Source organism: Myxine glutinosa, chromosome 7 (assembly GCF_964187855.1).
Source record: "Myxine glutinosa chromosome 7, kmMyxGlut1.1, whole genome shotgun sequence".
Taxonomy (NCBI): domain Eukaryota; kingdom Metazoa; phylum Chordata; class Myxini; order Myxiniformes; family Myxinidae; genus Myxine; species Myxine glutinosa.
The window spans coordinates 145,891,535-145,903,272 of NC_136267.1; the positions used below are offsets into that span (position 1 = coordinate 145,891,535).

Genomic DNA, 11,738 nt, shown 5'->3' on the forward strand with positions numbered 1-11,738 from the left:
TACAGAAAAAAAGGCACATTGCATAGCTTGTGGAAAATACCAAGCTATAGAAAAGAAGGGACATTCCATGGCTTGTGGAAAATACCAAACTATAGAAAAGAAGGGACATTCCATAGCTTGTGGAAAATACCAAACTACAGAAAAGAAGGGACATTCCATAGCTTGTGGAAAATACCAAACGAGAGAAAAGGGACATTCCATAGCTTGTGGAAAATACCAAATGAGAGAAAAGAAGGGACATTCCATAGCTTGTGGAAAATACCAAACTATAGAAAAGAAGGGACATTCCATAGCTTGTGGAAAATCCCAAACTATAGAAAAGAAGGGACATTCCATGGCTTGTGGAAAATACCAAACCATAGAAAATAAGGGACATTCCATAGCTTGTGGAAAATACCAAACTACAGAAAATAAGGGACATTCCATAGCTTGTGGAAAATACCAAACTATAGAAAAGAAGGGACATTCCATAGCTTGTGGAAAATACCAAACTGTAGAAAATAAGGGACATTCCATAGCTTGTGGAAAATACCAAACCATAGAAAAGAAGGGACATTCCATAGCAGGTGGAAAATACCAAACTACAGAAAAGAAGGGACATTCCATAGCTTGTGGAAAATACCAAACGAGAGAAAAGAAGGGACATTCCATAGCTTGCGGAAAATACCAAACTACAGAAAAGAAGGGACATTCCATAGCTTGTGGAAAATACCAAACTAGAGAAAATAAGGGACATTCCATAGCTTGTGGAAAATACCAAACGAGAGAAAAGAAGGGACATTCTATTGCTTGTGGAAAATACCAAACTAGAGAAAAGAAGGGACATTCCATAGCTTGTGGAAAATACCAAACCATAGAAAAGAAGGGACATTCCATAGCTTGTGGAAAATACCAAACTACAGAAAATAAGGGACATTCCATAGCTTGTGGTAAATACCAAACTATAGAAAAGAAGGGACATTCCATGGCTTGTGGAAAATACCAAACTATAGAAAATAAGGGACATTCCATAGCTTGTGGAAAATACCAAACTATAGAAAATAAGGGACATTCCATAGCTTGTGGAAAATACCAAACTATAGAAAATAAGGGACATTCCATAGCTCGTGGAAAATACCAAACTGTAGTAAAGAAGGGACATTCCATAGCTTGTGGAAAATACCAAACTACAGAAAAGAAGGCACATTGCATAGCTTGTGGAAAATACCAAACTATAGAAAAGAAGGGACATTCCATGGCTTGTGGAAAATACCAAACTATAGAAAAGAAAGGACATTCCATAGCTTGTGGAAAATACCAAACCATAGAAAAGAAGGGACATTCCATAGCTTGTGGAAAATACAAAAACGATAGAAAAGAAGGGACATTCCATAGCTTGTGGAAAATACCAAACTATAGAAAAGAAGGGACATTCCATAGCTTGTGGAAAATACCAAACTGTAGAAAAGAAGGGACATTCCATCGCTTGTGGAAAATACCAAACCATAGAAAAGAAGGGACATTCCATAGCTTGTGGAAAATACCAAACTATAGAAAAGAAGGGACATTCCATATACTTGTGGAAAATACCAAACCATAGAAAAGAAGGGACATTGCATAGCTTGTGGAAAATACCAAACTATAGAAAAGAAGGGACATTCCATATACTTGTGGAAAATACCAAACCATAGAAAATAAGGGACATTCCAGAGCTTGTGGAAAATACCAAACTTTCGAAAAGAAGGGACATTCCATAGCTTGTCGAAAATACCAAACTATAGAAAAGAAGGGACATTCCATAGCTTGTGGAAAATACCAAACGATAGAAAATAAGGGACATTCAAAAAATCTCATGTGCATGCTGGACTACCCTTGTGTTCTGAGGAGGAACCAAGTAATGCTCTAGAAAAGTTCATATAAAGGGGGGGGCAATTTGATTCCTGCAGCTGCATGAAGAAGTAATGTATTTTCAATGCAGTTAACGTCTCTTGGTTTCAAAGGGACCACTTGATTCATCCAGCTGCATGAAAAAATTTGCAATCCAGTTGCAGAAAGTGCCTACAATGCCTATAATAATTAATAAATAATATAATTGATTATAAGAATTCATAACAATTAATAATAATAATATAATTAATAATATCATTTGTTGCCTATAATGTGTACACACATCGTGCTTGTCCAATGCTTGTCCTGAAGAATACATCACACCCAGCATGTGTGCAGTTGGTTGATACATAGTAGAAACTTTATTAATTTTTTTAAACAAATTATTCACACACATGCACATTATTATCTTATGTGTTTTCGTTTTCAAGGTACCCAGAAAACTTTACGTACTGATGTGTTTTAACCTATATATGCAGGGTGCCCATTGCCAACGATAAAAAGTTGAACTTACGAAACATTTTTCTGATCAACCATGAAGGACAGACGACCCGGCAACCGATTTTATACATGTTGCAAACAAGCTCCTCCATGCAATTCATCGTGCACAAATCACCTTGTTCACCTGAAAAAGGACAAAAGAAGATGTTATACAAAATGGATCATTTGAACATGACGTTTATTCTGAGCTTTTCACTCAAATTTCACAACTCTCAGAAAGCCTCCTCTAACTTCCTGCCAAACACCGTGAATGTCTCCCTTATTTCCTCTCCACCACCACTGTATGACAATTTATATGTGGATAATCAAGTTTGTGATGGCCTTGTTCCATCAGGAAAATGCAAGTAACACAAAAGTAATTGTCAGGCTGGCAAGTGTGGGATCACCCAAACGTCTTCCTTCCATGACGGAGTGCCATCTTTCAAGAGAGATGTTCCAACAGGTGCCATTTGGAGAAGTGACAGGAAAGCTCAGAGGAAGCAAAATCACCTTAACTTAGTGTTGACTTATTTCTTGCCTTGACTCTAAACTGGCAACCTGGTGATTTACGGACAGGCTGTTGGCTCAAACAGTGCACTGTGCTTGGGATGAAGGTAAACATGGCTTTCACATATGCTAGCATTTCCTTGTGGATGTTGAAGGCTCTTAAAGTAACACAATTCCGAATATTGATAAGTGCACAACATAAGAAAACTATGACGCACTCGGTAAAGAGCACACCTCCGCCAGGCTGACCAGTTTAGGTTTTGTATACCACTGATATGCCAGATCTGGATTCGGACCTGAACCAAAATCTAATCGGCTTGTTTTTGTCGTCTAACCAACTCATCCACCAAGTTTCGTCATAATGCATCCAGAACCCTTTGAAATATCATGCTTTATATCGTTTTCGGCCCCCCCACCCCAATGGTGAAGAATCACTTAGAAAATAAAAGAATTCTCGTGTCTGGATCCGGATTCGAATCTTCACCCAAATCGAATCAATACATTCTTGTTAGTCAGGGCCCTTAGGGATATTTTGGGGCCGTTTGGTTCAAATTCTTCCAAAAGCATCAAATTTGGCCCAGATATTGCCCATGCCATACTCTTTCGATTTTTGACGGGCGCCAAGACGGGCGCCCCCCCCACCCCCCCTCCGGGGGCCCCATATTGGCGAAATACTAAATGGCCGCCACCCGGATTAGAGGAAAATCAGTTAAATAACCAAAAGGGTTGGAATCATGTATGATACCACTTTTCAGGGGTTTTCGAGGTCGAGGAATCCAATTATGATGTTATTTTGATGATTTGAGGTCAAGGCCAACTCTCAAGGTCATCTTAAAGGTCATTTTTGAGTCAAACACGTCGGTTTTTGCGTTTTTTGTCAAGATTTACACGAGGTTCACCATTTTATGTTTCTGGGTTGGGTAATCGAACTCTGACCTTATTTTTGACAATTAGAGGAAATATTTACATGTCTGTTTCCTAATTTTCAGGCATATGCAGTTCATCAGTCTAATTACAAAGGTACGGATTTTGATGTTTTGAACTGTATGCCATATCCTTGTGTTTAATTTTTGTGCGACATGATCCGGGTTCATGTATACATGATTGTATACATGTCATAAATATAACGTCATAGGTCATGTGACCTGGCGGCCATATTGGATTTTATGAAAACCTTAAAGATGGATCCCTGCCTTCATTTTTCGATCGATTCATTTTGAACTTTGACCACTTATAGTACGCCATGTGATTGGATGCATATCCTAATTATGACGTCATAGGTCAGGTGACATGGTGGGATGGACCGGTATGGTCCCCGGATCATACCGCCCTTGGCGCCATTCAAAAATCGAAAGAGTATGGCATGGGCAACACCTGCGCCAAATTTGATGCTTTTGGAAGAATTTGAACCAAAATATCCCTAAGGGCCCTGACTATGTCACACGCCCAACCTGCCCACCAAGTTTTGTCCGAATCCGTCCACAACTTTTTGAGATGTCGTGCTATATATCGTTTTTTGCCCTAATACAATACAATGATTCTTCAACACACCAGATGAGCGATGACAAATGGTGAGTCATCCACTCTCAACTCTGCTCCAGCCAATCTGAGCCAGAGATAGTGGTGCCTGAGTCAACCAATGGGTGTACGGATAATAATTAAGTCATGACTGGACAACCAATCAGTGTCGATCTCACATAGACATGTTCATATATGGACACTCTTTCACTTCCTTCTTTAACTTATTGTGATTTACCTTGAAGAATACAGCACCAAAAGCTTTGGATATTCTTATTATGTCGTGCTTGTTTTATTGCATTTTAAAGTTCTGTAGTTCCAAACATCTGTTCATTTTATCTTTTTTCTTTATTCGACTTTCTACAGATCTAAATGAACACTTGTTTTACTCTGCGCATGTTGCACATCACGTGCAGCGAATTTCACCTCCCTGCGCCTTGTATTTATTGTTATTTAAAAAACGCTTCTGTACACCGCCCTTGATGCTCGGTTTGCAAGCCACCGTCTACATTTCCAATAGAAGAGACATAATTGCTCTTTCATGGAAATTGTTTTTCGAGTTTTTTTATCCTCAAAAAATAGACCGTAGTGAGCACACATTCATGTTAAAAGATTGGTCTTTAAAACCTATCCTTATGAAAGGGGACGGACATATGTACAAACACAAACTGACATTGTGTTTTATATGATAGATGAAAAGTGCTTTGAAAGAAAACGACTTGATTGATTTCATCATTAATTTGCTTAAATCTCATTTAAAGGAGAAAGCCCATATTTCAAAAACCAAGAATGATTCCGTCTTATCGTCAAACCTTTCACTTTGCATATATGTATGAAAAAGATGCACAATGAAGCAGGAAGTGAAAAAAGTTATTTCTCATTACCATGTTATCCTCAGTTGGCTGTTTGGCCATCTCTGAAGTCATGCATGTGATTTTGGATCAAGGATGGACTGTGGAAATCTTGTGATGATTTCAAAACTTTAAATTACTGCTGCAGACAGTTTAAAACAATCAAAACAAGTCTGGAAATAGTGATGGCACTCACAGTTTTTGGAATGTTCACGAGATAAGAAGTAAACTGCAAGAGATGGAGTGTGGAATAAACACTGAAGAACAGCGCTGATGTAGCTGTTGTTTGCCTCCTTCATCGCCTGACCAAGTCCAGCTCCATATCCGATATTTTTCGGCCACTGGAGTTGAAGCTCGTGTTCAGGAGAAGACATCGTCCCTGGAACTTCTAACAGACCCTGCCAATGTGCATGGCAAATGAAAACACCAACTCAAACAACATAAGAATTCTACTTTCCACTCCAATGTGGTGAGGCACAAACGCAACAAGGTCATGTGCTTTGGATTGGATCTTTTATGTTATACTGGGATAATAACATGCCAAATGGTGCAGTGCTGATGGTATATATAGGAATATACAAGGACAGACAAGGAACTTTGGCACAGGAGGTCATTTGGCCAACATTCCTGGGCTACACCAACATCAGATGCCAACACCCATCCACATACAACCTGCAAATATCCATGTACTCCAATGCATACAGATACCTATCTACTCAAAATTTAAACTTATCTACTCTTTCTGCTGACACTACCTTTCTAGGGAAACCATTCCATGCATTAACTAGAGAATTCATAGAACACGATACCCCATGCAGTGTTCTGGTCGATACAGTTTTGTGGAGGATATGTTCCTGGAAAATACCGCAAATGTCAAATCCGTGAATGTGGAGACACTGTTTCAATGGGAAAATGGGGGATAAATAGGTTCTTGGCAGTTCGTGACAAATAAGGGAAAATCAAAAATCCCGTGAAAAACCGAGAATACACCCACCCACAAAAAAACAAGAATACGTGAGGCACAGGGCTGTGGATGTCAGAGCATGTCAGAAAAACCGTGAATATGCCCACAAAAAAAACAAGAATACACGAAGCACAGGGCTGTGAATGTCAGAGCAGATCAGAAAAATCGTGAATACACTCGCAAAAAACCCGCAAAACACCCACGAAAAGAATGTCAAACCGTGTGGTTACGCATGTACAGTGGCTTTATACGTGACGCATGGAAGATGCTTTTAGAACTGTGACGTGTGCAGCTGGTGGGAAATGGTTTATGTATAGCTGGAAGTTGTTTTATGCGTGAGGCACAGAAGATGCTTTTAGAAGTGTCATATGCGCAGCTGGTGGGAGATGGGTTTTTTTGCGCCCATGAAAAACCGTGAATACGTGGGGAACAGGGCTGCGTATGAAGAAGCATGTCTTATTTTATCAACTGTGAATACACGGCGTCCCACGCATGTTTGAAACGCAGATGTTGGGGTCCGACTGCATTTCAATTTTAATAAAATAATGATTTTAAAGAGAGTCAAAAAATGATGGGAGTTTAGTTTTATACATCCCCTTATACACTGTAATAAGACGACGTTAGGTTGCACTTTTGGAGTTTGGAGGCTTTATTTGATACCCTCTCACATGCCACACCCTCTCATGCTGTACAGGATGGGCCATTTATCTATTCCCAATTTTGAACCCCTGTAAATATGTTGCTAAGAAACAAAATCAAACAAAATATTTACAGGATATATGTACATATTTCAAGTTTTTGTGGTAAATATTGTTTTGTTGAATTCAGAAGTGTACAAAATTAGTGATGAATTTCGACGTTATTTCCATATTTTTCAAGCAGTGGGTGTATCCTTTTGCAATACTCCAAGACCATTTTCTGTCGCATTCTGACAAATAATTTCTCCAAAAGCTGCTTTAATCCACTCTTGCAGATCTTGAATATTCACTGGTTGAGTTGCGTAAACCTTGCCTTTACGAAAGCCCCACAAGAAGAAATCGCACCTGCTCACTGGGAGTCTCCAGGTCCACAAATGGCTCAACAAGACTTTTCATGACTGGTGGATGGGTCAAGGTTCGCCCAATATGCGCTGACCCCCTCGATTGCCAGACATCACCCTGTGCATTCACTGACAGTTCACTCAGCCATCGTGGTAATATTAGTTGTGAAAGATGGGTGAATGCTGAAGGCACGTCCTTAGCTGAGGTCATCAGATCACCAAGGTCAACACGACAACAGGGTGAGAGGACACTGTTGTACCTGATTATCCTAACTGACGTCCGTCTCCAGTTGCTTAACAACCCATTGGGCCACAGAGCGATCCGTGGCCTTGTGGCCTCAGGTCTGGAGGACAGGGAGCAAATCCGAGGAACACCATTGTGGTCACCCCCGAACCCTGGTGCCTCATAACAGTATGTATGTGGTATGTACGTATGTATGTATGTATGTATGTATGTATGTATGTATGTATGTATCGAGTATGTATGTATGTATATATGTGTGTATTAAGTATGTATGTATGTGTGTATTAGGTATGTATGTATGTGTGCCTATGTGTGTGTATGTATGTATGTATGTACGTGTGCATGTATGTACATCTGAAAATCATAGAAAAAAAACAGGGCTTGGCCAATCTCCACCAAATTTGCATCCTTGTTGGTTGTACCCAGGGTCAGGCCATGGGCACAAAAATACACCCCCCCCCCTCTCCCCACTCCCTACCCAATGTTCCTGAAGGGAGTGGCTGTTTCTTGTTTGTTAAAAACTGGAGCAATGCAACTGTGCCACCAATATGCCTCTGTATAGTCCCACAATGGGTATACGCCCTCGTTCATGCTTTCAAGCTAATATGGCTGCCACACCACGTGACATATGACCTTAAAATGTACACTCTGCATATGTATGGCTCGGGGATCACGTATGTGAAGTTTCGTGTTGATCGGATAAGGTTCGTTTTTCTATCCAAGATGGCTGCCAAACCACATGACCGACGGTGTCATCATTTTCAAACTGTATGCAACAATGGTGTTCGATGACATTTGTAAAATTTCGCATCGATAGGGTAACCGTTTCAATGATGTGATTATTTAATATTTTCCTTCAATCCAATATGGCTGCCACACCATGTGACGAATGATGTTTTTGTGATAATCTTTTAATTGCCATGCCAAGTCAATGACACACGTAAAGTTTTGAGTCAATCGATTTGGTGGTTTTGGAGATGTTTTTTTGAAGTTTTAGGTTAAATCCAATATGGCTGCCAAACCATGTGACCTATGATGTCATCAATTTAATATTTCAATACAATGGGGTCATAAATCACATGCATGCAATTTCAGATTTTTAGGACAAGGAATTTGATTAAAATATTTTTGGCTGGTACACCATTTCACTGATGATATCATCATTACGATGCTTTTGTTCCCCATTTGGAGTACTTGACAATGTGCCAAGTTTCAAATTTTTCCATTGAGCGGTTTCCGAGAAATAATTTTTCAATTATTTGCGTTTAATCCAAGATAGCTACCACACCACCTGACCTATGACATCACAATTATCATAAAAACATTCTGCATGGGTGTCGCTCCTACCCTGAAAGTTTCGTCTCAATCGGACATGTAGTTGCTGATAAAAAACAAGGTTTAGCCTGTACGGACGGCCGGACAGACGTACGTTCAGAAGGACGGAAGAACACTGTATGCTCAAATGGAGAAGACGTTCATAAACTCGATAATGGTAATGGGGCGAGCAGGTATGTTGGTAATAAGCATCAACTATAGGTCGTTAACAATAGCGCAAACTGATTGTCTTAATGGCTGCTCCAGCGTCGACGTTCCTTGTAAGATAATTCATGTTATTATTATTATTTGGTTTTTGATAAGGCCAAGTAAAAAAATTAAAATGTTTCTCGTCCGGACTTTTTTGAAAAAGGAGGAGGGAGGCCCTTACTATTTACTATTTTCTTTTTTTTTGCTATTTTTTTCCAAGATGGCTGCCATGAATTGAATGACCACTGTGGCTGACTTAAAGACTCTATAGTTTGTCCAATGTAATGTGAAACATGCCAGTGTTGATTGTTAGAGAAAGGCCTGTAATTTCAGGCCTACTTTATATAGTAGGCCTAATCTAGGCCTACTTTATTAACTACAACAGGGCCAGAGACCCGTGTTGTACTCCGACCTCCCACCATTAAACCTACATCATAGGGTAGGACTATGGCCTGACAGTATTCACACTTCAGAATACACGAAACTACAACTAGTACTAGGCCATCCAAGTATAGCGTTACAGCTACATATGGATTTTTTAATGCACCAAGTATTTAAAAACAAGTACACCAGAAAATGTATGTCTTGATATGGCTTAAATATTTACGCTATATCACGACGCCAACTTACTTTCGTTGTTTGGTATCCATCACCAATGTCATCTCCATCGTCAAATTCTCCACTGGCAAATTTAGCGAAGAGCTCGTTCAACGTTCGCTTCTCATCTACAACTGATCTCGCGAACCAAGACTTCAAAACTTTTGGCGACGAACGTATGCTTACACACACGAATATCGTCATATTCCCCACTCAAATTTGTACCATTAAAAGTATGAAATGCAAGATTCTTACACGTTAATTGCACTTGCCCAGTGCACAGCCGCTGCGAGAATTGACCGTCTTCAGCACAAAGTGTCTGCGACTCTGCGTTTGCGTTAAGCCGAGCATGTATTAACCAGGAAGTTCCGTTAGAGGGCGCGATCCATCATAGTTCAGATCATCAATGCACAAGATACGATCAGCAAACGCCCAGAAACGGCGAGTTTTACACCGACTTTCTTCGCAAAACGATTTTTTTTAAAACAAATATATATTTTAAAAAAAAGTATTAAATAGGAAATAAAAGTAGGCGGCGACTAAAACGGAAGCGGGCGGGGACGAGAAACATTTTTTTTTTTTTACTTGGCCGAAACACTGTTTTGCTTTGAGAAACTCGAGTATGAATTCACTCCAACTTCCTAGAAGTTCATGGTGTTGAGAAATCTGTGTGACCAGGCTCGATCACTAACCCCCGATAACACCTTGTGGTTTAACACTTTGTGTACATCTCTGCTACTTCTCGGCCTCACCTCGTGTTAATATCTTGTTTCTTGATTCCTCGACGGTCCTCGTAGCTCGTACTCTTCGTACTCTTTCGTTCAAACAGCACGGGGGAATGTACACAGCAGCACGAAAATAACCTTCCACGCCACAAAAACGGGACACAGCCTGAGCAAATCCCTTTCCAATGACGTCAAAATGAATAGAACGACATTGTGACGTCACAAACATTACGCCCATCTTTACGAGAGACGTGCTTTTTAAATCGACATCTTCGACGATAAAATGGATGAGTTGTGTGTTCGTGCGTGTGAGGCTTACTTTTTGTGTTTATTAATTACGTACGTCTATTCATTAATTACGTATGACCTACTATTGAAATGTATACCTTTTAACTCTTCAGACTGCTGAGACCCTTTCCACCTTTGAAGACTCTGAGATTCCTAAGATCCTCAATACCCCAAAAACCCCTAAACACCCCAAAGACCCAAAAGACGCAGACGACCCAAAAGTCCCTGAGGACCCAAAAGACTCAGAAGACTGAAAAGCCATAAAAGAACCAGAAGACCCAAAAGACCCAGAGGACCCAAAATAACCAGAAGACCCAAAAGACCCAAAAGACTTCAAGGATGCAAAAGACCCCCAAATCCGGCAGGCAGGTATGCTGCAAGGTAGTGAAGACCTGTGAAATTTGGTCCAATATACCAATGGGCACCACCCCCCCCCCCCCCCCCATTCGTTATGATTAAAGAGACACGAATTTTAATGCCTCCACCCCGAAGGGGGCCGGAGGCATTATGTTTTCGGGTTGTCCGTCTCTCCGTCCGTCCGTCCGTATGGGCTAAACCTCGTTTTTCTCAGCAAAAACCAAATGTCCGATTGAGACTAAACTTTCAGGGTAGGAGTCGCACCCATGCACAATGTTTTTGTGATAATTATGACGTCATAGGTCCCGTGGTATGGCAGCCATCTTGGAATATACGCAAATAATAATAAAAATTATTTCTCAGAAACCACTGAATGGAAAAATTTGAAACACATTGTCAAGTACACCAAATGGGGAACAAAAGCATGGCAATGATGACATCATAGGTGAAGAGGTATACCAGCCAAAAATGTTTTAATCGAATTCCCTATTATTATTATTATTATTTGTATATTGAATCGAGGCTCGTGAAAGAGCTGACATTTACTTCACACACAAATCAACCAGACAAACAAAATATATAAAAAGAGGGAGCGGAAGACAAGATGGGGAGAGAAGGGGAAGCACACAAACACAACATTTGAGAGCAGGAAGATGTGTGGGAGGGAGAGGGCTTGGGGGGAGGGGGCGTGGGAAGGGGTGGGGAGTGGGAGAAGTATGAAACACAAGGACACCAAGGACTTCCAGGACAGAAGTTGGTATTTCAAAAAAGTGGAATT

At 40.3% G+C, this 11,738-nt stretch overlaps 1 protein-coding gene across 1 annotated transcript; it reads right to left on the bottom strand.

The window, feature by feature from the left end:
• Positions 1-1,957: 1,957 nt before the first annotated feature.
• On the bottom strand, positions 1,958-9,884 carry LOC144893094 (ubiquitin carboxyl-terminal hydrolase 36-like). Its single transcript, XM_078782749.1, has 5 exons — positions 9,624-9,884; positions 5,419-5,620; positions 2,381-2,491; positions 2,150-2,226; positions 1,958-1,999 (listed from the first exon to the last, which is right to left on the bottom strand). Exons 1-5 carry the CDS (start codon positions 9,792-9,794, stop codon positions 1,958-1,960), a joined length of 603 nt encoding a protein of 200 aa, XP_078638875.1. The 5' UTR covers positions 9,795-9,884.
• Between the last annotated feature and the right edge of the window lie 1,854 nt (positions 9,885-11,738).

Coding starts and splice junctions, on each gene's coding strand:
- LOC144893094 (XM_078782749.1), bottom strand. CDS start 9,794: ATGACGATATTCGTGTGTGTAAGCATACGTTCGTCGCCAAAAGTTTTG. Junction 5,621..9,623: donor ATGGATACCAAACAACGAAA/GTAAGTTGGCGT, acceptor GCACATTGGCAG/GGTCTGTTAGAAGTTCCAGG. Junction 2,000..2,149: donor AAGCATTGGACAAGCACGAT/GTGTGTACACAT, acceptor TTTTTCATGCAG/CTGGATGAATCAAGTGGTCC.